General features: G+C 50.4%; 8 protein-coding genes across 8 annotated transcripts; 5 read left to right on the top strand and 3 right to left on the bottom strand.

Moving 5' to 3' along the window:
- Nucleotides 1-179: 179 nt before the first annotated feature.
- On the top strand, nucleotides 180-2242 carry N7508_005588 (proteasome regulatory particle lid subunit RPN3; the record flags this gene model as incomplete). The annotated part of the gene is made up of 3 exons (XM_058463654.1): nucleotides 180-654; nucleotides 734-2031; nucleotides 2099-2242. The coding sequence occupies 3 exons, from the start codon at nucleotides 180-182 to the stop codon at nucleotides 2240-2242; spliced, it is 1917 nt and encodes a 638-aa protein (XP_058320132.1).
- Nucleotides 2243-2767: 525 nt separating this feature from the next.
- Nucleotides 2768-4175, top strand: N7508_005587 (trans-hexaprenyltranstransferase; the record flags this gene model as incomplete). The annotated part of the gene is made up of 2 exons (XM_058463653.1): nucleotides 2768-3958; nucleotides 4014-4175. The coding sequence occupies 2 exons, from the start codon at nucleotides 2768-2770 to the stop codon at nucleotides 4173-4175; spliced, it is 1353 nt and encodes a 450-aa protein (XP_058320131.1).
- A 722-nt stretch (nucleotides 4176-4897) lies between these two features.
- Nucleotides 4898-7753, top strand: N7508_005586 (uncharacterized protein; the record flags this gene model as incomplete). The annotated part of the gene is made up of 2 exons (XM_058463652.1): nucleotides 4898-5367; nucleotides 5440-7753. 2 exons carry the CDS (start codon nucleotides 4898-4900, stop codon nucleotides 7751-7753), a joined length of 2784 nt encoding a protein of 927 aa, XP_058320130.1.
- A 665-nt stretch (nucleotides 7754-8418) lies between these two features.
- N7508_005585 (putative cytoskeleton assembly control protein Sla2) lies at nucleotides 8419-12285 on the top strand (the record flags this gene model as incomplete). Its single annotated transcript, XM_058463651.1, has 12 exons — nucleotides 8419-8426; nucleotides 8483-8529; nucleotides 8591-8608; nucleotides 8710-8785; nucleotides 8873-9030; nucleotides 9123-9203; nucleotides 9259-9316; nucleotides 9374-9558; nucleotides 9615-10660; nucleotides 10712-10861; nucleotides 10918-12132; nucleotides 12199-12285. 12 exons carry the CDS (start codon nucleotides 8419-8421, stop codon nucleotides 12283-12285), a joined length of 3129 nt encoding a protein of 1042 aa, XP_058320129.1.
- Nucleotides 12286-13613: 1328 nt separating this feature from the next.
- Nucleotides 13614-14688, bottom strand: N7508_005584 (HMG-box domain-containing protein; the record flags this gene model as incomplete). The annotated part of the gene is made up of 3 exons (XM_058463650.1): nucleotides 13614-14092; nucleotides 14145-14449; nucleotides 14504-14688. 3 exons carry the CDS (start codon nucleotides 14686-14688, stop codon nucleotides 13614-13616), a joined length of 969 nt encoding a protein of 322 aa, XP_058320128.1.
- Nucleotides 14689-16054: 1366 nt separating this feature from the next.
- N7508_005583 (DNA-(apurinic or apyrimidinic site) lyase APN2) lies at nucleotides 16055-18289 on the bottom strand (the record flags this gene model as incomplete). Its single annotated transcript, XM_058463649.1, has 6 exons — nucleotides 16055-17017; nucleotides 17076-17851; nucleotides 17901-18042; nucleotides 18090-18135; nucleotides 18186-18198; nucleotides 18262-18289. The coding sequence occupies 6 exons, from the start codon at nucleotides 18287-18289 to the stop codon at nucleotides 16055-16057; spliced, it is 1968 nt and encodes a 655-aa protein (XP_058320127.1).
- A 270-nt stretch (nucleotides 18290-18559) lies between these two features.
- N7508_005582 (cytochrome c oxidase subunit VIa) lies at nucleotides 18560-19317 on the top strand (the record flags this gene model as incomplete). The annotated part of the gene is made up of 5 exons (XM_058463648.1): nucleotides 18560-18743; nucleotides 18823-18847; nucleotides 18907-19066; nucleotides 19124-19131; nucleotides 19272-19317. 5 exons carry the CDS (start codon nucleotides 18560-18562, stop codon nucleotides 19315-19317), a joined length of 423 nt encoding a protein of 140 aa, XP_058320126.1.
- Nucleotides 19318-20077: 760 nt separating this feature from the next.
- N7508_005581 (putative ubiquitin conjugating enzyme) lies at nucleotides 20078-23583 on the bottom strand (the record flags this gene model as incomplete). The annotated part of the gene is made up of 2 exons (XM_058463647.1): nucleotides 20078-23367; nucleotides 23421-23583. 2 exons carry the CDS (start codon nucleotides 23581-23583, stop codon nucleotides 20078-20080), a joined length of 3453 nt encoding a protein of 1150 aa, XP_058320125.1.
- Nucleotides 23584-23869: the final 286 nt, after the last annotated feature.

Below are 23869 nucleotides of genomic sequence, written 5' to 3'. Positions count from 1 at the left end.
CACCCATCCACTTCATCCATCTGTCTGCACAGGTTTTTCCTCATCATATTCGTGTTATTGGCAGCTAGGATCTCTAGGGTTTGCCTTTCTACTTCCTGTCTCTATACTTTGCTCGCCCTTCTCCCTACTTCTCCCGATAGCTTGGTGGCTGCTCACCTGAGCTCGACAGCTTGAGAAAGATGCCGGCCGAAAGGCGTTCTTTGCGATCAAACAACAAATCCGACACCTCTTCATCTGCTAACGGTGAAAAGGCTCGCTCGAACTCCCAGAGCTCGAGTGCGAAAGACAAGGCCGCGCCTACTACCCGCGCAGCCGCTAACAAGGCCAAGTCAGCTCCAGCCAAGAAAGACGCAAAGGGCGCATCGAACGGTGACATGGGGGACAAAGACTCGCATGCGAACGGATCGAAGTCAACCGAGAATGGCGTGAATGGTTCTGAAGATGTTGAGATGGGAGAGGATACGGCAGGTGCGCCTACATCCGCATTCAACGCCAACAAGGACCGCAAAGGTGACGAGAAGATGACCGTAGTAGTGCCCCCGACCAAGGGTTTCAAATCCGGCAAGGACAAGGAGGAGGACGTGGCGATGGAGGGAACAGAGGATGATGCTGAGAAGGAGCCTGAGGTCGACCCAACGACCAAGGCCATTCAAGGTTTGTTAACCTCTCTTTTTGGTCAGAAAAAAAAAGGCTTCATTGCTAACGAATACCCTCCAATTCCCCATGCATTCAGACATCAAGACCAACTTCACTTTGCTCGAGCGAGCCGTTGCCCATTTCGACCCCAGATTTACCCTCCGTGTCCTGCGGTCCATATCCTCGATGCGGAAACATATCACGCCCGAGGTCCTCGCCGAAGTTATTGTCGACACTTACTCCGCTTCCAACTCGACAGCTTCGTTCTTGTTGGAGGTTCTCGGTAAATCCGATGCTTTCGAGAATGCCCCGGCTAGCTCGCAGATGGAGGTGGATTCAGAGAAGACCAAGGCAGCACCCAAGGAGACTCTTGCTGAGGTGGACGCCTACCTATCTATCTTGGTTCAGATCTACCTCTTCGACAAGCGGGACATCCAGAAGGGTGCTCAATTCTCAACAGACTTGATTGAGCGCCTGCGTGCACTTAACCGCCGTACGCTGGATTCTCTCGCTGCCCGCGTGTACTTCTACTACTCCCTCTTCTACGAACAAATTGCTCCGCTCCCTCCTTCCCCAGCAGCGGCTGTTACCACTATCCGTCAACCATTGTTGGCTGCTTTGCGTACAGCTGTGCTCCGGAAAGACGTCGACACACAGGCCACTGTGATGACACTTTTGCTTCGCAACTACCTGTCCACGTCTCACATCTCACAGGCAGATCTTCTGATCTCCCACAACCCATTCCCCGTCGCTGCTTCCAACAACCAGATTGCTCGGTACCTGTATTACCTTGGCCGCATTCGTGCCATCCAATTGCAATATACAGAGGCCCACAGTCATCTGATTGGCGCTACCCGCAAGTCGCCTGCCAGCCCCGTTGCCCGCGGTTTCTACCAGGCCTCTCACAAGCTGTTGGTAGTCGTTGAGCTGTTGATGGGTGATATTCCAGACCGTGCCGTCTTCCGCCAACCGGCTTTGGAACAGGCCATGCATCCTTACCTGTTGCTTTCCCAAGCAGTCGGTGCAGGTGACCTCGATGGATTCTTGAACATTGTCAACACTCACAGCGAGACTTTCCGCAAGGATGGCACATACACCCTGGTTTTGCGCCTCCGACAGAATGTCATCAAGACCGGTATTCGTATGATGTCACTGTCTTACTCCCGTATCTCTCTGCGGGACATTTGTCTCCGCCTCGGACTTGACAGCGAAGAATCTGCCGAGTACATTGTCGCGAAGGCTATCCGAGACGGTGTCATTGAGGCCACGCTTGACCACGAGCATGGATTCATGAAGAGCAAGGAGGTTGGTGATATCTACGCCACTAGAGAGCCAGGTGAGGCGTTCCACGAGCGTATTCGTGCTTGTCTCGCTCTTCACGATGAGAGTGTCAAGGTATGTTCTTGAGTCTCTACCCTCATGGTTTCTTGTGGCTTGTCTAACACAGTTCGTCCCGTTACAGGCTATGCGTTTCCCTATGAACCAGCACCGTCTGGAACTCAAGAGTGCCCAAGAAGCTCGCGAGCGGGAGCGGGAACTTGCCAAGGAGATCCAGGAGGGTGACATGGACGATGAAGATGCCGGCGGCGATTTTGATGCCATGTAAAGGGGAGTGTGGATGTTTCCATAATCGATACAGCATTTTTTTTCTTCTTCCACACTGGCCCCATGCAGGGGTATCTACCTCGTAGTGGCCTCTTTCAACCTGTGTGTTAATTCTGCAATTTTGCTTTGGACTTTATTCGGATGTGTACGACGGTAGATGTGCAGGACTAAGATGGCCGGCGCAATCAGTCACTTACACTGGAATCATTTGCATCGGATACTATTTTTGACAAGTCTGTCGAGTCTGAAATGTAGAATTCCATGTATTTTCGGGACACAGTGTTAATTTAAACAATCAATGCCACTGTAGACCAATATTCGGACAAATATGTAGACGCCGGTGATATCTGTAAGACGTTGGAGCTGCACCGGGGTCCGTGCCGTCCCGAGAGCTCGAAATCTTCCCGTCCAAGATTGTTCCTGTCTTCATACTCCGCAAACAACCTTGCATCAACATCGACTCCTGGAATTAGGTTCCCATGGTTTGATTTGGAATCTTCCATTCTTTTATAATTGACCTTCCAGCATGGGAGCTCGCACCGTATCGGCCTCTGGGCTGATCCTCTCATCACGACCGACCGGGACCTCCGTCTGCAGCCAATGCCTCCGCGATGACCTCCGCTTAACGCAAATCGCTCTTCAATCCCGAAAATATCATCCTACCCGCCGGAGGGATGCTTCGCCATTTGGGGCTGCCGTGTCGGCGGCCCAAACCATCTTCAAGGGTATGCCGAAGGCGCCTGCAGGCGTCTCGGTCGACCCGTTGAGAATTGTTGGGAAAGAGCTCAAGTTTCTCACGAAGAACATCCGGCAATTGCTTGGCTCCGGCCACCCGGCGCTTGACAAGGTCGCCAAATACTACACTCACAGCGAGGGCAAGCATATGCGGCCTTTGTTGGTCCTCCTCATGTCCCAGGCCACAGCCCTGGACCCGCGCAAGCACCACACCTACTCCGATAAACCCGCCACTGTCGACGACTCCTTTACTGCCCAGACGATTCTCGATGACGCCAACCCAGAGATGAATCCGCTCGTTTCCAAATCCGCCGACAGCAAATATGACTTTTCGGGAGACGAGAACATCCTGCCTTCACAGCGGCGCCTGGCCGAGATCACAGAGTTGATCCACACAGCCTCTTTACTCCACGACGATGTCATTGATAATGCGGTGACACGCCGCGCTAACAGCTCCGCGAACCTGGCGTTCGGAAACAAGATGGCCGTGCTGGCGGGTGATTTCCTGCTTGGGCGTGCTTCGGTGGCACTCGCTCGTCTCCGCGATCCCGAGGTGACGGAGTTGATGGCTACTGTAATTGCTAATCTGGTCGAGGGCGAGTTCATGCAGCTGAAGAACACCGCGCAAGACGAATCCAAGCCCGCTTACACCGACGAGACCCTTTCCTACTACCTCCAGAAGACCTACCTGAAGACTGCCAGTCTTATCAGCAAATCATGCCGCTCCGCTGCGGTCCTAGGTCGGAGTGCGCCGGAGGTCATTGAGGCTTCGTACGCTTACGGCCGCAACTTGGGATTGGCTTTTCAGCTCGTGGATGATATGTTGGATTACACTGTTACCGAGGCGGAGATGGGCAAGCCAGTTGGTGCGGACTTGGAGTTGGGTCTTGCGACTGCGCCGCTCTTGTTCGCGTGGAAGAGTAACCCCGAGCTTGGTCCTCTTGTTGGACGGAAGTTCCGCAAGGAGGGTGATGTGCAGCGGGTGAGTGGTCCATGTTCAAACTTTCCGTAACAAAGAATACTGACTATCATAACAGGCCCGTGAGATCGTCTATCGCAGTGATGGTGTTGAGCAGACTCGTGCTTTGGCCCAGGAATATGCTGACAAGGCCATTGCTGCCATCAGTGATTTCCCTGACAGTGATGCCAAGACCGGTCTGATTGAGATGTGTGAGAAGACTATGAAGCGGAGAAAGTAGAGTGGAATCTGTCCCATGTAAACATATGCCTTTTTCTTTTCTCAGCTCTGCCTATGTTGCTTCTTTAGGTCATTGTCTTTTTTACGCCTGTGTATACTTATATATCTTAGATGGTTGGATACATACATATTTTGAATGTTTACCAATGGATGCATTTTCTCCTGTTCCACCTTTTTTGGTTCCTTTTTGATATCAAAATAGCTGATGCTTTATCATGGGCTCGGCGCTACGGGGTTGAAGGCCATCCCATAAGTGTTTCGTTACAAAAGAGATATCCCAAGCTCAGGACTCGACTGAAATCATCTTCGACCAAAATTGACCTTTTATTGCCCCAACTACTTGATGCAGTGACAGTTTCAGGTTCCTGACAACTGGTCGGATCACGCGGGGTACTAACGGCTACAGAGGAGGGCCTTGTATGTAATGTTAGTACAGTATAAATACGCATTTTACACACATATAAGTGGGTATTGTATGTGAATTACCATGACCATACCTATAATGCCGAGGTACCCAGGACCTCCGTCATCCCGTGCAAGCTGCAACTCCACTTGCGTTGACTTATCTCTTGCTCTCTTGCTCACCTTTTGTCTTCGTATCTCACGCTGTCTCGCTCGTTTATCTTGGAGCAGGTCTCTTTGTTCCTTGTCTCTTCGCTGTTGGAGGTAGCACTCCCAAATTATGGAGCTTTCGATCCTCCCGCATTGATCGACTGGTTCCCGATGGGTTCGCTTGGTAGCTTCCTCTTTGTTTACGCCCTTGGTGGAATCACCTTCATTCCTCTCGTTCTATCCTTAATCATTCTGTACACCTATCTCACACTTCCAACTGTCTCGCAAGCGCAGCAATCATGCGCGAAAGCGACCGATCCGGTCCGCCAGCCTACCGATGACGACTATAGTCTCAAATCCGGCACCGATCAGCTGGCCGAGAAATTCCACCGCACCCACGAGTCCGATGTCGCTGCTGGATATTTTGCCGTCTGTCGTGAATATGTTCCTGGTGGCGTCAATGGGAAACCGCCGGAAAGGACGACGCCCGCGGGGGAGGTCGTTGCGACTGAAAGTCCCAGCGTCTATCAGGCTATGTACCGGAGTTTGTTCGATCGAAAGCAGACCCCTAGTATTGAACCGGCGAAGTCGAATGGAAAGACCACTAAGCGGGCACGAAATGTGTTTTACATTGTTCTGCGGTATGTCTTGCTGGGATTGGGTGCGAGTTGCCGTGTAAGCGCCGGTTGCTGACGATCAATGCTGTTTGATAGACATGGCCATTTGATGTTATATGACGATGTCAATCAGGTCGAAGTTCGTTATGTCATTTCTCTCGCTCACCATGATGTGTCAATATATGGCGGAGAAGGGGATATCCCAGAAGGAGAGCTGTGGCTTAAGAGAAATGCCATCTGTCTCTCGCGGCGACTGGATTCGCTTGGTGATCTCGGCGGCCCGACTCCGCCATTTTATCTCTTCTCTGAGAATTTGTCCGAGAAAGAGGATTTCTATATCGTCATGTTGCGGAACCAGAACCGTCTGTGGGACTCGACCGATCGCCCGCCCAAGCATCAAGAGTTTGATATCAAGCATATTGTCACATTAGTCCAAAGGCTGCATTCCTCTGAGGAGCAATTGCAGACACGCTGGATCAATGCTTTCCTTGGAAGATTATTCCTTGCACTATACCGAACGCCTGAACTGGAGGAGTTTATTCGCAGCAAGATCGTCAAGAAGATCTCTCGTGTTAACAAACCCAACTTTATCAGCAAGGTGGGCTTGCAGCGAATCGATATGGGTGAAGGGGCGCCATTCATCACCAATCCGAGATTGAAAGATTTGACTGTCGATGGAAACTGCTGCATAGAGGCAGATCTTCAATACACTGGAAACTTCCGAGTCGAAATCTCAGCAACTGTGCGCATTGACTTGGGTCCTCGATTCAAGGCCAGAGAAGTCGACATTGTTCTTGCAGTTGTTTTGAAGAAGCTAGAAGGCCACTTGTTGGTTCGCTTCAAGCCTCCACCCAGTAATCGAATCTGGATGTCCTTCGAAACTATGCCCAAGATGGAGATGGACATTGAACCTATTGTCAGCTCCAAACAAATCACATACAGTCTCATTTTGCGCACGATCGAGAGCAAGATTCGAGAAGTGGTGGCAGAGAGCATTGTCCTGCCTTTCTGGGACGATGTTCCATTCCACGATACTTTGGGACAGGCTTTCCGTGGTGGCATCTGGCAGCGGGACGCTCCAGAACCAAGTGACCAAACAGAGATACCAGATGAATCTGGTGAAGCCCCGGCAACGCCGAAGAGTGTCGGTGGCGACCCCATTGAAGTCTTCAAGTCTAAAGATGATCGCACAATGAGCATGCCTGCCCTTTCCGAGTCCACAACAAACAAGAAAAAGTCACGCAAAGGTCCGAAATCGTCTCACTCAGACTTGCAAGCAAATAGCTCAAGTGCAATTTCCACTGGCATTGAGAGGCCAGAAAGTACGCCGTTGCCTCGAGCAATCCGGTCGCAGACTTTCTCTAATGCTGCAGACCCTGTGGTCACAGCAGATAATGCCAAAGTTGACAAAGTAGTCTCTGAGAACAAAGGCGACGCGAAGAGTCATGCAACCAGCGCGATGATCGAGATATCGAGCCGCTCCCCACCCACGTCACCCATCCGAACGCCGAGCAGCTCGCCACCCACAGGTGGCATCACAGTTCCAGAAAATGCGGTTCATAGTCGCGAGTCATCATTTGCAGAGTCCATTGACAGCATCAATTCCCGAAACGAAAATGGCCTCCAAAGACCCTCTGCTACTCAGATGGAGAGCAACTCCTTCTCCAGCATGAGGAGCTCTCGAGGTAGCTCCACTACCTCGCTCACCAGCGACAAGGCTCGCCGACGTAGCACGATCGAAACCATCACCAAATCCTTCGCCTCCAACATATCATCTGATGACAAGCCTGCCGGTTCTATGACAATCGGGTCAGCCACTGCTGCCGCAAAAAAATGGAGTTGGAATGTGTTCGGCAAAGGCGATCCGAACATGGGTCAAGAATCCTCGCAGCCTTCTGCAGCCACGCTCGACCAGCCCATTGGGCGTGGACATCCTCATCCGCCAGCCGGATCTCCATTGCCTCGACCGGACAAGTATGCCTTGAAGAGAAACCCCACAAACTTGCCCAAGCGGAAACCTGTTGGGACACACACGGAGTCTGAACGCCCCAAGACGGGCGACTCACAAGCATCACCATCCCCTCTACTTCGCAGAAAACCAATGCGTCCTGGGGTGCACACCAATGAAAGCACCGATGAACTGCTCGTGGTGGAGGCACCCCAAGACTCTGAACCCAACAGCCCGGCCCCTGGTGACCTGGACTCGGAACAGATTCCGAAGAAAACCACGCCTGTTGACATTGAGACTTCCTCCAGAGCCGAGAAGTCCGGACTCGATCACAAGGACAATGAGGAGGCCTCTTCAGAGGCCTCTGGTGCGGAACAGATAGGCTCTCTTGATCAGATGCCTTCAACCCTTGGTAGCAACGAGGCTCCGCGATCTGACAGACTAGGAGTGCCCGCATCCTAACCGGTGTTGCTTTTGCTCAGACAACTGAAGGACTTGGAGGGGAGTCTGTTCTCTATAATTTCCTCTGCCTTGGTGAGTATTTTATGGGTATGGACTCATGCTAGGCTGGTTATCCCTGCATGTGACCCTTCCTCGCCCAGAGTAGTGTAAGTGCCAGTCATATAGCCATCTCTCTCGTGTCAATGGGCGACCCAGATATCCAATATATTGTTACCTATCGAAGCCGTTTCAAAGTAGACCGTAGCCTTCGTGTTGATAACATAATAGCCTGCCGCAATTCCTGTTGCCTAGCCTGCAGTGTATAGTTGACGCGTATTCTAGAAAGCACAGCCTCTTCATTCGCAAGGGATAGAACTCTCGTAGTCGAATGCTTCATAGTGTCTCGCCCAACCCGCATCGGCTTAGGCGTCGCCAAGACTCCCGACAGGCGCCAACTTTCCCGTTCCCCATCAACGTCATTGCTCGAACTCCCACGTGTGTCTTTTTGGTGCTGAACCAATTCCCTTTGACTCTGCGTTTCGAGTAATCCAATTTATCCGGTCGGCGCAAGCTCACTCAAGCGTCTCTGCGCTGTCCGGGTTCGGGATCTGCTAACGCGACAGTTGTGTCTAACACTCCCACTCTTCCGCCCCTGAGCACGCATCGATTGCTCCCCATCGGTCAAGATGAGTCGGTAAGCAAGACCCCTGCGGAATCCCTAGATATCCTGTCTCACACTGAATCGCGCAGGACCGAGGCCGATTTGGCCATCAATATCCGCAAGGCCACCAGTATCGGTAAGTGGTGATCGAGGACGAAGTGACAAGACTCGCGAGCTAATGATTTGATTGCCAACAGAGGAAACCGCCCCTAAACGTATGTCCTGATCATATACTATTGCAATCCCTCGACTCGATTGTTATCGCCGTGGGCATTGTCGTGTCCGAATCCGAGCTGACCACCCCCCGCGCCTGTAGGGAAACATGTGAGGAGTTGCATCGTCTACACGTGGGACCACAAGTCATCGGCAGCTTTCTGGGCTGGCATGAAAGTGTATGTTTCTGAGATATCCGGAGGAGGTATAGGGGTGAGGGGAGGTGGTGTTTGAGTGGTGGGCTGACACGCATGCGTTCTTCATAGGCAGCCTGTCCTCGCCGACGAGGTCCAGACGTTTAAGGCCCTGATCACGATACACAAAGTTCTCCAGGAAGGTCACCCCATGGTTGTGCGCGAGGCGCAACAGCACTCCAATTGGATTGATAGCTTGATGCGAGGCGTTGGTGGCGATGGTGTTCGAGGTATGATATCTGCACTGGGCGAGTGCGCAATGGTCCTTGGCTGGAGGAGTCGCAATGTGGGCGAGGGACAGAATATTGACGGTTTTGGATAGGATATGCGCCGCTCATTCGGGAGTACGTCTTCTTCCTTGAGTCGAAGCTGGGCTTCCACCGCAACCACCCTGAGTTCAACGGTATGTCGTCCCCATTGGAACGGTGGTGTAGTTTGTGGATGTCTGACGGATGTAGGTCTGTTTGAGTACGAGGAGTACATTAGTTTGAAGTCGATCAATGATCCGAACGAAGGGTGCGTACCTACCTGCCTTTGTGATAACGCGAGTGGGTAAGATCTAACGAGTTGCAGTTACGAGACTATCACCGACTTGATGGCCTTGCAAGATCAGATTGATTCATTCCAGAAGCTTATCTTCTCGAACTTCCAGTCAGGCACGAACAATGAGTGCAGAATCTCAGCGTTGGTGCCCCTTGTGCAAGAGAGCTATGGTATCTATAAGTTCATCACCAGCATGCTGAGAGCCATGCACACAAGTATGTGTCCTTCATCATTGAGATGCATTCAATGGAAACTGACTGACCTCTTGCAGCCACTGGCGACGATGAAGCTCTCGAGCCTCTCCGAGGTCGGTATGATGCCCAGCATCACCGTCTCGTTCGCTTTTACTATGAGTGCTCTAACCTGCGCTACCTGACTGGTCTTATCACCATTCCGAAGTTGCCGCAAGACCCTCCCAACCTGCTCGCTGAAGATGATGATCGCCCAGCTCTTCCCAGGCGACCCGCGAAGGAAGTGGAAGCACAGCCCTCACCACCACCTAAGGTGGCTGCAGAACCAGAGCCTATCAATGACTTCTGGACCAACGAGGCCAGACGCCAGCAAGAAGAGTACGAGGCAGAGCAGGCACGCTTGCAACAGCAGTGGGAGGAGCAGCAGCGCCAGCAGGTTCTTGCTCAACAGCAGGCCCAGAATGATTTCGAGGAGCAGCAGCGTCTCCAAGCAGAGCAGCAACGATTGGCACAAGAGCAGCTTCTCCGTGACCAGTATCAGACACACACACAAGGCCGACTGGCAGAGCTGGAGCAAGAGAACCTCAACGCTCGTGCTCAGTATGAGCGTGACCAGCTGATGCTGCAGCAATATGACCGCCGTGTCAAGGACCTTGAGGAGCAGATGAACCACCTGAACTCCAACCTCAACTTGCAGAATGCCTCCAAGGATGAGCAGATTCGATCCCTGCAGGAGCAGGTCAACACATGGCGATCCAAGTATGAGGCTCTGGCCAAGCTGTACTCCCAGCTTCGACAGGAGCACCTTGATCTTCTGCAGACCACAAAGAGCCTCAAGCTCAAGGCTGCCTCCGCACAAGAAGCAATTGAGCGACGCGAGAAGCTGGAGCGTGAGATTAAGACTAAGAACCTGGAGTTGGCTGACATGATTCGAGAACGTGACCGTGCTCTGCATGATCGAGATCGCCTGACTGGTACCAATAAGGACGAGCTGGAGAAGGTCAAGCGTGAGCTTCGCATGGCTCTCGAGCGTGCTGAGAATGCCGAGCGCTCAAAGGGAACCGAGATCTCATCCATGCTGTCCAAGTACAACCGTGAGATGGCTGATCTGGAGGAATCCCTCCGAGTGAGTATCCATTATCTTTGTTTGACTACATGATCCATACTGACCGTCTAGAACAAAACACGAGCACTGGAGGACATTGGCAGCCGTAACACAGACCGCGATGGCGACCACGACCTGGAGCTTCGCGAGAAAGACGAGGAAATCGAGGTGTACAAGTCCGGCATGGAACAGGCCCTTATGGAATTGGAGGAGCTGAAAATGGTAAGCGTGGACCCTGATTAATGGAATATGTGCATGCTAACTCCGTGTCATTGTAGAACCAAGGCGATGCCGACCATGCACTTGATAGCCAGATTGATACTGTGCTCCACGGCACAGTGGCAAAAATCAACGATATCATTGACTCCGTGCTTCAGACTGGTGTGCAGCGTGTCGATGATGCCCTGTATGAACTTGATTCATCCATGCAGGCTGGTAACCAGAATGCCTCCCCTCCATATGTGCTCTCGCAGATTGAGAAGGCCTCAGCTTCTGCGACTGAGTTCTCTACTGCGTTCAACAACTTTATTGCCGATGGCCCCAACAGTCCCCACGCTGAAATTATCCGCACAGTCTCCATCTTCTCTGGGTCTGTTTCTGATGTGTTGAGCAACACCAAGGGTCTGATGCGCTTCGCCAACGACGACAAGAGCTCCGACCACCTGATGAACGCTGCCCGCAAGTCCGCCCAGGCGACTGTCCGCTTCTTCCGTGGTTTGCAGTCATTCCGCCTTGAGGGTCTTGAGCCGTTGCAGAAGACTGATGTCGTTATCAACAACAACCTGGAGGTCCAGCGTGATCTGCAGTCGCTGTCGAAGCTCGTCGACTCGTTCGCTCCTAAGAACAGCAAGATTAGCACCAACGGCGATCTTGGCGACCTGGTCGACCAGGAACTGCTCAAGGCAGCTGATGCCATTGACGCTGCTGCCCAGCGTCTGGCCAAGCTCAAGAACAAGCCCCGCGATGGTTATTCGACTTACGAGCTGCGCATCAACGATGTGATCCTTGCCGCCGCCATTGCCGTCACCAACGCCATTTCCGAGTTAATCAAGGCCGCCACAGAGACCCAGCAGGAGATTGTCCGTGAAGGTCGCGGAAGCTCTTCTCGTACTGCCTTCTACAAGAAGAACAACCGCTGGACAGAAGGTTTGATCTCCGCCGCCAAGGCTGTGGCCGCCTCTACCAACACCCTGATCGAGACTGCCGATGGTGTGATCTCTGGTCGCAACTCGCCCGAGCAGCTCATCGTCGCTTCCAACGATGTCGCCGCCAGCACTGCCCAGCTTGTCGCTGCCAGCCGTGTCAAGGCCACCTTTATGAGCAAGAACCAGGATCGCCTGGAGACTGCCAGCAAGGCCGTCGGCGCCGCTTGTCGCGCGCTCGTCCGCCAAGTGCAGGATATCATCAAGGAGAAGAACCGCGACGACAACGAAGCGGAGGATTATGGAAAGCTTAGCTCGCACGAGTTCAAGGTCCGCGAGATGGAGCAGCAGGTAGGTGATTCCCCGTCCCCCAACGTCCCTCTTTCTCTTCGCTCCCTACTGACATGGATCCCCCAGGTCGAAATCCTCCAGCTGGAGAACGGTCTGGCTCGTGCTCGCCAGCGTCTGGGCGAGATGCGCAAGATCTCCTACCAGGAGGACTAAGATTAACTAAGCCGCTATTTTCGTTACTTTTTTCCCCTTGGCCGTCTGTGTACATTCCGCATCCCGATTCCGAGGTGTTCCGTCCGTATCAGTCGCATTTTGTGTTCTTCGATCTGGACCTTTTCTCTCCATTCTCGTAGTTAGTTTGAGTTAATTTCCCATGGCGAATGCAAGCAGCTTATCCAGTTCACCCTTATATCCTATCCTAATTTGTCTGTTCTCTCGGCACTAGCAGACGGTACCGTAGCTCAGTCACATCCGCACCCTACTTCGTCTCCCTGCATGCCAAGATTTCCCCCGGACTGTGGAGTCTCGGCACGGCTGGAGATTCGTGGGTCGCTGCGCTAGCGCCGGCTGTTAACAAAGAGAATCAAAACGTCACTTCATGTTGAACAAAGATTGTGTGTGCCCCAGCGTCGCTAGGTTGGTCGTCTCTTCGAAGAGGCGTCATGGCGGGAACTCGGATGGATGTTTCGATGGGTTCAACTGAGAGGCTGGAGGGATTGGAGCAGCCAGGGGGGATATTTGTAGTATGCAGGAGATGAAGCTGTGAAGAAGGAAAGTCAGTCAGAGAAGTGCAGAAAAGTTGACAAGTGAGTAAATCAAGTACACGAGCCGTGAAGAGGATCTTTCAGCTCCAAATACTCTTTAGTTCGAAGTACCCTTAAGCCCTATGTACGCTTCTGTCTACACTTTCTTTACAAATCTACGAGAGAAGAGAAGCAGGAGTTTTTGTGCATTGAAATAATAATGACTACCTTGGCCCTATTTGAAGATTATTGCAAATACAAATAATCGCAGAACACAGAAGATTGTAACTTAAGATGCCCACGCAAGAAGAATAAGAGAACGCAGAATAGCCCCGAGGAACATAGACCGACGACCATCCTGTCTCGAACAATGCGTGCAAACAGAGAAGATACAATCCTGTGATAAGGACATGATTTGATTGAAATTAGTAAGGAGGAAAAAGCGCTCACAAAGCAGAGATAATGGTACAGGTGAATTGAAAAGCAAAGAGGATGTGCAGTATGGGTGGAATCCGCCTTGAGGAACCTTGATCAGTGACTGGCCTCTCGCACAACATGGCGCAATGGGATGACAAGAAAGAAAAGAGAACACTGGAAGTTGGGTGATGAACATGGATTGAGAGAAAGTTGTCAGGAATTACAATAAAGGCGTGACGTCGTGCCTGTGAGTCCATACAAGACCTCATGGAAGGCTGATTGATAAAGAAGTCGAATGCTGTGACATGATCTGCCCGTGAGAAATAAAATGTTTATTCTGGATATTGTCAAGCCGAAATCCGAATGGTGACACGACAAGACTTAGTTCCCCTGGTGGAACAGCATATGCTGAGAGTCGTTGTCGAGTGTGAGCATTTCGTACCATGGAATTGGGGTGTAGTCCATCTCGCAGAAGGTGGCACCGGAAAGCTGATCGTTGGCAATCTGCTGGCGCTCGAAGTCGTTGTAGGAGGCAAGAAGAGGCTCAACGCCATTGGGGCCGTAGAGAAGTCCATTGTTGCCTAACACGTCCATGAAGTCTTCATTCACAACAGCAACGACATTGGAAGACTGCAAAACAACATCATTCTCATCATCGTTCTCGTCCTCATTCTCGGCAACGTTGTTCTGAGTAGGCACAAGACGAGATGCACGGCGTTTGCGCTCAGAGGGGCGGCGTGGAGTGTACTGGTAATCAGGATGGGCAAGGGAGTGACGTTTCTTCAGGTCATCGGCGAGAATAATGTAACGCTGACGAACTTCCTCGGACTCGTTCTTCCAACGAGCACCAAGAATACGGGCTGATCAATAAATTAGCAGAGGGACAATGTTTTTCAAGCATGACATACTTACAGATCTCGTTGTTGGTAATGTTGGGGTTAGCATCCTTCACAGCGTGGTGATTGGCCTGACGATAGAGGATGAAAGAGTTGGGAGGACGTGGGATCTTGGTGGAACGAGTAGGCACGCGGACAGCGTTTTCAGTAGTTGCTTTGTGAATGGCCTTGGAGATGCGCTGATGGTCTCCAAGCTCCAGAGGCTTGCCGCCAATCTTGAGCTGGTCAGGAATCATGCCCTTGGTGAATTCATGAGGATGAACTCGGTAGCACTCAATGCTGGTGTCAGCTAGAATCTGAACCTGCTTGTTCAGAAGGGCACTGTAACTATAGGTCAGTAACATACTCAAGATAATCCAAGGACCAAGAGCTTACGCAAGGCGCTTGGAAATAACCATGAGGCCCTCGTGGCCGATCACAGCCTCGACAACGTTGAAAGGCACAAAGACTTCACCATCAGTAGACTTGATATGAGTGACAGCATCTGACCAAAGGATCTCGACAGCTTGAGCAGGGGTGACTTGGTTCGAGCCACTGGGAGAGACATTGGGAGTTACCATCTTGAAGATCAGGTTGAAGATATCAAGGTTGGCAAAGTAGCATAAGAATGTAAACAATGGAAAGGTGGGAATAAGAGGAATGAAGAAGGTGGGTAAGAAAAGAAAATACGAAAAGGTGGAGGAGATCAGAGTAATATACAAAGTGGACGAGGCAATGGGCATTTCTTTGTTTAGGCGGCAGCACCAATCAGAGTGTCTCAGCCCAATTGAGATTTCTTTGTCTTGTCAATCAAGAATATTGAGTTAAAATTTTACTACCATGAGGGTAGCCTGCTTCAGAATGACTTGGGCATTAGGTACCTGCTCAACAGCCAAATCCAGCACCCCCCCAGTCCTTTTCTGCATGTGTTTCCATATACGCTGCTAGTCTTCAGGGTGACGTGGGCTGCAGGGTTCTGACATACGATACTACATGCTATCAAAACCTACTCATTATGTATAGACACATCGATATCAGTTGTGTATGAACTGCTATCGATTTGTGCTACTCTAGATGTAAAGCGGGAGAAAAACATGGATGTTCTGTTCTCCACGTGGCACTGCAGATCTAGGGCTTGGCGCATCCACCCATATTTAAGCTTAAAAACAATGGTCCATGCACAATAAATTCGAGCTGATTTACCAATTCTCCACTACATAGAAGCTGTCAGTATTGTAATAACTTATTCAGTTGGTTTTCACTTAGATGGGGCGCAGGGTTGGCAATCCGATTCATTTTGAGAATGTTGGCAAGGTACTTCCCCAGGAGGTACCTCTGGTTTTCGAATTTTAGCTGCAATATTGGATTTGTCATGAGCTAGCAAACAATGGGTTGCAGAAGGCCAATCAGAAATTCAGAAAACAAAATAATTGGATTCAATAATGTGGCTGAATAGCGAACAACCCCCCGGACGACCGATTACGACGATGGAAGATAATACAGTTTGTCAAAAGGCACCCAATGCGGAATAATAGAGAAATATCTCCCAATTGACCAACGTAAAAGAAGAAATGGGAAAAAAATTGGAAAGAATCTCCCAAGAGGGCCGAAGGCGTCACAGCCAAGGCATCCACAGAGCCTCAGGTTCCCAGAGACCATCCCCAGACCCCCAGCAAAGGCCATTCATTGCAGGAGAGCTACTCACATCTTCCCCGGGCAGTTAGTGCTTTTGTAGAATTAGGCTCTAAGTAGCCCTAAGGACCACCAACAATATACAGCAGCGAGCCGTTTGCATGAAAAAGACAGTCAATACTACATACAAGGACAAGAGACAAGAGATAAAGAGCCCACACAATGCAGGCAGAGATGCGATTTTAGAACTGCTATATTGATTATCAAGCGAGTTTATCAAGCGAGTCAGTCAAGCTGTCACATAAATCTAAATCATTACTCCAGCGTTGTAGCAGACGGGTTCCAATCACTAGCCCAGATGAACGTAGGACACCGCCACTGTGTACCTTTCTCTTTTTCTCCACTAGGGCCCAGTGGCCGACGGCAAATCCAGAATGAGCGTCCACGATTCATTCCAGGTTTTTTAGTTGTCAGGCTGATGCAAGGCTCCTGGTGTCCATCGCATGGTGGGACGGGCTTCTTGGTAAAGAGCTTCGACCAGTCCTCCTTGCTGACAATTGGGTCAATAATTGTATCGCTGTCCGTGAGCTTGTTGGACTTGGGTGACTGGGATAAGGAGCTGTATGGATGTAATTCCGAGGGTTGCGATTCGAGCTCTGTAGCTGCCAGTCTCTCCTGCGATGAAGACGGTGTTTGGGTATCAAAGGAAGCCCCTGAGACTGGGACTGATATCGAGGGCCGAGTAGATTCGGCGCAGTTCACGGCTTTTGGCTTGAAGAACCCCATCAATGACTTTTGGCCGGCTGTGGTGGCCCCCGGGGACGCCGTTGCAGAGGACTTGCTGCGTTTCGCTAGGGAGGCTGAGAGAGGCTGTGAGCGCTTCCGAGAAGCAGTGTGAGCCAATTGTGTTTCGACTTTGACAGGTGCAGAAAAGTCTTGGATGATTTCACTAGATTGAGATGTTGTAGTCGTGGCTGGTGATTCAGAAGCCTGAGTCTCGGATTCCGTAGACACTGCCACGGTTGGTTGCACAGGCTTCGATGGTTCACTGGCCGGTTTTCGAGCAAACATATCCTTGATACTTCGGCGTTTATTAACGTCAAATTCCGGAAGTAGACGCCCTGACGCAGGCAATGCGAATTTGGCCGAATATTCCTGTTGACGCTCGCCATTTTTGAACATTCCCGGTGGATTCATAATATCCCTGATGTTCACCAGACCCTTCGGTTGCGACACGCAGTCTTTGAAATCAGCAAAAACAGGGCAGTGGTCCGATCCCTAGGAGAAATCAATTATCAGTCATCAATTCTGTACGCGTCAAGGAGCACAATCTTACCATCAAACCTTCCTGGATATTGGATCCAGAAAACCAGTCTTGCATATTCAAGCTGCAAAGCACATAGTCGATCCTTGAACCATAGTTGCCTGGCCGAGTATTGAGTTTCTGGTCCCAGCACGTATACATACCAGTACGATCTGGATGAAACGACCTGCAGATATCGAAGAGAACCGGCTCTTCCCTGCCGCTGTCGCGTTCACCGACAATGACACCGTCGGATAGCAGGTGATTGAAAAGACGCCGAGAAGGGCCAGATATGAACTCCTCCTCCGAAGTTGTGCCTTTCCGTATAGCCTCCATCGCATGCGCGGCATCGATTCCATGTTTTGCAATGTTGATATCCCCAGTCACGATCACCCGTTTCCCCATCGCTGTCAGGTTGCGAACCCGAGAATCCAAGGCATTGAGAAAATCCATGCGAAAGGTATCTCGACTTTCGTCTCGATATGCTGGACAATAGACACCAATGAGAACAAAGGCAGGAAACTCCAGGATCACACAGCGGCCTTCGGAGTCAAGAGTGGCTGCATCGATTTTGGCTTTAGGCCTCGGATTGGGGTCATCTTGCTCGTCTTCGGAATCAAGCTCTTCAGAATCCACCGTGATCCTGGAAAGCTGCTCAGCTGTGGGGTATCCACCAATTTGCTGCCCTTTTGGAAGATCACAGAATGATACTGCCGAGTTTGGAGGGCAGAGAACTCCAGTGATGCCTTCTTCGGCCCGGACGGGAGCACATGTGGCATTGCGCGTGTATATCACAACACCGGAATATCCTTTAAACTGTCAGCAACTGGTATAGGATTCGCAGCAGGTGCAGCTTGCCTTTCTTGACACGCGGTAGGCTGAAGTAGCAGTCCCAACCTGGCACCAAGACCATGTCATCGCGGAGATCCTTGCGCTGAATCTTGGTCTCTTGTAGAACGACAATATCCGATTCCAAGATATCAAACATGGACTTGGCAGACTTGATTAGCTCTTCAGTCCTGTAACAGGAAAGGGATAAGCGATTACCTCGAACGTGCGCGTCCCTCTCCATGGCTCGTAGGAGAATGGATTCCTTGAGAAATGGTGAGCCTGATATCTTGAATCTACAAGTGTTCAGCTTACCGGATACCATTTACTAATAATGTGTTGTTAGCATATATTTTATCGGCTTCCTGTCAACAAATCATATGTAGCCTACCATTCCACGTGGTGATACGGAATCCCATGCTGTAGGTTATTGTTCTGACAGACACAGCAGCATGTCCAGTGCCGAGCGATATCCACAACACTAGAAGCTGCGTTAAGTCGTGGCATCGACAGCTCTGTCGAATCGCGGTGCATACATATCCCGTGACATAGCCATCACGTGATAGCAATGGGGTGATGTCAACTTATGTAAGCCGGGAGATCACGGGGATACGCTAAAGGCGGCTTTTGCTTCAACGCACCACCTCCGGTCCACCACCTGCAAAAGAACCCCTTAGCCACCACCCACCATGTTCTCTCAGCGCAACATTGCCCGCCTATCCCAGCGTGCTTCGCAGCAGATGCGTTCCGCTCCGGTCCGCTCGACTGTCCAGCGCCGTTTCAACAGCGCCGAGGCCAAGCCCTCGTGGATCGTCGACAACGAGTTCAACCGTGAGAGAGCTGCCGTCAAGCACCACGCTGCTTCTACCAGTGGTACGTAACCCACTTAATTGATCGCTTGCAGAGCTGTTGCCGGCAGAAAATACCGATCGCTAACCCGATGGTTGTTTAGACCTCTGGCGCAAGCTCTCCATCTTGTACGTCTCCAATGGCTGAGATGCCCGCACTACCGGAACAAAAACTAATTGACTCGCAGCGCTGTTATCCCCTGCCTGATTGGCGGTGGTCTCAACGCCTACAACCTCTGGAATGAGCACTGGGAGCACTGGGAGCACATGCCTCCTCTTGAGGAGCGCACCGAGTACCCTTACCAGAACATCCGTGTGAAGAACTTCCCTTTCGGTGACGGTGACAAGGTATGTTTCCTCCAGACTATGCAATTTGAAGATCTGACCTAACCATAAACGACACAGACCATCTTGTGAGTTTCAAGCCCGCGATACTTTATCAGTCTTCCCGCAGAACAGCTAGCTCCACACCGATCAAGTGCACGCTGACTTGATACCTGCTTCTTCTCTTCTGATACTCCACTAATTGCACTGCTAACTGACCTATCTCTAGCTGGAACTCCGATGTCAACTACCACAACAAGGACAAGGCCACCTAAATTAAGCCATTGAAGACCGAAACACCTCAAAGTCTATTTTTCAGACCCTCTTTTGCGTGCGAGGGCTGTCGTTTTGGGTGCATATCATGTGTATATCTATCTCACTGTCGTTCTAGGGGTGCAATACAGTCAGATGCTTGGGGAGATGAGGGTCCAGTTGACAGAATGAAGCGACGCTTCGTATTTCTAACATTCACTCGTGCTGCTACTTATTTCTTTTGTCCGCACTTGGAATCTTTTCCCTGATCTTGCTCTATCCGCAATTCAATATCTACTTGGGTTGTCGAATGTAATCTAGCCCAGCCAGTAGATATGGTGCCTCTAACTGCCTACAGGGCGGAATATACTAGAATGTATCTGGTAAGTCATATGGATGACTCGCTTGACGAGTGGCGTCAGTCCCTGTAAGCTTGGTTAGATACTTGAACGTCGGATGCGCTTCACATCATTTGATACTAATTTGTATGCGGAAATCATTGAGAATCTTTGTGACGGACCAATATCATTCATATACTAAGCAATGGGCTAATCAATGGAACAGGATTTGAATCGAAGAAATTCATTTGAGTGTTTATTTCCTGTAGAAGAAACGCCTTTTAGGAGAATAGCCAAGCAAGTAGCAGTTTACCCCATTAATTTCTGTTCTGCACGCGAGCCACCATCTTTTCCTGAGAACAAAAGAAAAGGAAACGAAAAAAAAGCAAGTCATCAATTGTGTAGTATGAATCAGTCTGCGCATGAGGCAGAACCTCGTCGGGAATCACCAAGCAATCTGCTCAAGCTCAGTAGAAACCTTCCATCCATGCATTTTGCAAGCTCTAACATAAGCAGCCACTGCTTCACCAACTAGATAGTCAATGTTGGAATGACGAGTTGACAAACGAGCTGGGTGTGGGTCAGTGGTTGTAAGAGCCATGCGAACCTGCAGCAGGACACTCTCAATTGAAGCAGAAGGCAACCATCCAGAATGAGTAAGGAGCTCCATGCACATGGCGCCACCGGCCGTAACGTGTCCGCCACCTCCAGAAGCAAACTCTAGGAAGCGAGGACGAATGACTCGTACGAATGGCGGGTTCATTGGGAATTCGGCGGGGAATCGAAGCTCGAGAACGATACTCTCCAGATTGGCTGCTTTAAGATCCTTTGTGAGGGGGAGCTCTGGGTCGAAGGTGTGCAGTTCCACAATCCATTGGTAGACTGTTGTGATCAGGTTAGGGTCGACGTACCAGCCCAGTTCGCTGAGTGGGACTTTTTCCTGGACTTTGAGGGTTGCGTTGAGATGCTGCTGGAGCAGCTTTGTCGCTGGTGTGGTGGCATATTTTGGTGGGTTGAGCAGGGGTAAAGATTCCTCTGTCAGGGTTCCAGGTCGGAAATCAGTTTTGGGATCGACGGAGGTGAAGCGGGTTTGTGAGCTTCCTGTTTGAGTATCCTCCATTTCATCGTCCGAGAAAAGAATTAAGAGATCTTCTATGTCTGTTTCGATGCTGTTTTTATCATCATTGTCGTTATTGTAGTTGTCGTTGGTGTCATTGTTCTCATTAGTATCATTATTCTCGTTGCCATCAACGTCAATGGGTTCATCTTGGGTCTGTCCACACATGAGTTTGCGTCTTTTAGGTGGCGTAGCAAGATCAAGGACCACTGGTGCATCTTGCTGTTCAGTTGCAACTCGAAGAGGCCGACCACGATGGCCGCCTAGTGCTGATAATGGTATCCTGATGGGATTCCCATCGGGACCATTAACATGAAGCTGGGGGTCCTGTTTGTAAACCAGACTCATATCTTGAGTGGCGCTTGATGGCATGGATGCTTTCGAATCCTCGTAGGGGTTGTTAAGCTTGACGAAAAGGTATCTTGGCTGGATCCAGTCCAAATTTTGCACAACGTAGTGGGGTCTTTGACTCACGAAATCGGATGGTGAATTGACAACTTCGTTCAAAGAAACCACTGTCCGGATGTTCATCCGGTTCTGGGGCCAGCCGCCAACGGTAGGGCTATTGGTGTATCCCAGTGAAGTATGGAAGGTATTGGACATGTAAACTCCATTGCCACAGGACCGGCCGTTGATTATTCGTTTGAAATGAAGACCCTCGCGCAGGATACTGTGCCAGTTATGCACAGGGCTTCCATGCCAAGCGAAGATCGTCGGGTGCTTTGGACGGGTGTTCATGGAAATGGACGTGACCGCATCCACAAAGCGCTGCTCTTTATCCGCTGCACCCTGCACAAGTCGAAACTGGACATAGCCATGCATTCCACGCACTATATGACAAGTGTCCTGATTGTCCATTCTAATGAACGATCGATTCGATGCAACAATCCATCGTAAAAGGTCCAATGCGGCTGGTGAAATCATATCCTTCCACGAAGAGAGAAGCCTTTCTGTTCCATTCTCGCCGATGTACGCTTTCATGTCCTTGATTTCAGGAAGCGAAGACAGCAGCATTGCGATCATGGCTTGCTTCTGTGGGGCTGGCAAATCATCAAAGTTTGTATTGTAGACCACAAAGTTCACCTGTTTCGGCTGATCTATCAGGTCTGCTGTCTGCAACTGACAACCGAGAGTGATTGGTCGTGAGATTTGGATATGATTAGAGAATTCGCCGACTTTTTCAACGCGGCAATGCCAGTATTCCCTCCATAGATCCTGATCGATAGAGGCCTCGGGTCGGACGATGACAATCCAGTCACCTACTTTGACCTGAGGTGGGGTGTCTGTGCGAAGATCAAGCTTCCTTGCAGTCAATCGCCCGATACGAAGCGGATCGGACTTGAGGTCTTTTTTTGAAAGCATTTGCGCGGGAACACGAAGCTGAAGACCGGTTGGGAAGTCCTCGAGAAGCAACGATGTAGCTCGGGAGTACGCCAGACTAATCAGCAGGTCCACGACAAATGGCTGCGAGCATATTTCGTACTCCAGACTTGTGCCCATATCCATTGCCATGTATTGATATAAGCACAGACCGCTTGAGCAAACATATGGCTTGAGTGCCTCGAAGGTATCAGTGGTCTTGCAATGGCAGACAAGACAAAACTCTGTGCATTTGACAAAATGGCGCAGGGTAAACTGCATGGCAAGAAGAGGTAAAGATAGCACATTCAGATTCCGATCCATCTCAACCATATGATCGGCCGAAAGAAATATTGGCGTTGAAGTAGCCCAGCTGTCCAGCTGACGATATTCGTCTGAAATGTTATCATAGTTGATGAGGATTTTGCCTTGGCTGACATGGAAGAATTGTTCGGCTCCTGTCCATGAAAGTCCATGCTGTACCCGAAGCCCGATGATCTTCAGGAGTCGTTCTTTGAGAAGCGAGTTGATTGATCTTCCCGTGAATAGCGGTTTCATGGGGTCGCCTGCTAGTGTGTTGTGTGAATCAGTGTTCGAGTCCTTGGTCGTATGAGCGTGTGTGCTTTCAATGGCCTCAAGAGCATATTCCAGAGATGGTTTGTATGAATTGCAGAGCCCAACGTGCATCTGAACAAAGGTAGCTTTTGACTCGCTCGCCGCCTGGAAGATTGTTTCGAGATCAAGGTAGGTTGGTCGATAAAGAATCAGCAATACCAAGTACTCTGAGGGGCGAACATTCCATGCATCCATAGCTTCCTCGGAAAGTCCCAGTTTGGCAATGCGGCGGGAGACAGAAACGATGATATCCCCTTGAGGTGATCCCAGGTATCCCACCTTGAATCCCGCGTTCTTGGCAGCGAGCAAGTCCCGACGAATCTTCTCGCGTACAAGGCGCTCACTTTCAATGCCCACAAGAAGAACGTCGTCAGATTCTTCGTCTTCCCAGCCCGAGTCCCCATATTCAGAGGCCAGGTCCTCGTCGTCGCTGAAGCCCATTTCCTCATCAAGTCGATTGGATGTGTCACTGGGTTCAACGATAGTATCGGTGATAACATTCTCAATGCTGCTCAGCATATCATGGATCGTTGAGCCTGTGAAGAAAGAAACACATTTCTCGACGGCTGAGGTGACAGCCTTGGGACAATCTTCAGACGTGGAAAAGATCAGATAGCTGTGATGTTTGGGGTAATCATGAGAGTCTATTCCTGAGTCAGTAAGAAGTTTTAGACAAAATGCACATAGAATCACCAACCAGATAATACGACCTGGAACTTCATTTCAAGGTTCGCTACGGGTAATTTAAACATGAAAGAGATCGATCCTTCATATTCTCCAGTCTTGATATCATTTATGCTGTAAAAGGTGCCAGGTATGGCAGCCATCTCCAAGTCTCTCAAGAAGTCTCGTCGCGGCATGATGACGAAGGTCAAATGCGTAGACTCGAGGGTTGAGGAAAGAGATGAGACAGGCTAGAAGGAAGCAAGGCAAGAAACAAAAAGTGAGTGAATTCGACCAAGAGAAACAAGTTTCATTCAGAAAGATGAGCAGAATTAAGGACTAAAGAAAGTGTGGAGATGGCAAGTATAACTGAAAGTACAGAAGTTTGGATGAGGTACAGCGGAGCCCCCACATCGGCCGATCCAGGCTTGGCAGCTGCCTGAGGTTCTATACTCTTTTTTGACTCGCTTGAATGGCTTTGCG

The sequence above is a fragment of the Penicillium antarcticum genome (genome assembly GCF_028974205.1).
Source record: "Penicillium antarcticum strain IBT 31339 chromosome Unknown utg000005l_segment0_segment0, whole genome shotgun sequence".
In the NCBI taxonomy this organism is placed as follows: domain Eukaryota; kingdom Fungi; phylum Ascomycota; class Eurotiomycetes; order Eurotiales; family Aspergillaceae; genus Penicillium; species Penicillium antarcticum.
The sequence above is the reverse complement of the archived record's forward strand: the minus strand, read 5'-3'. Positions and strand labels throughout refer to the sequence as shown.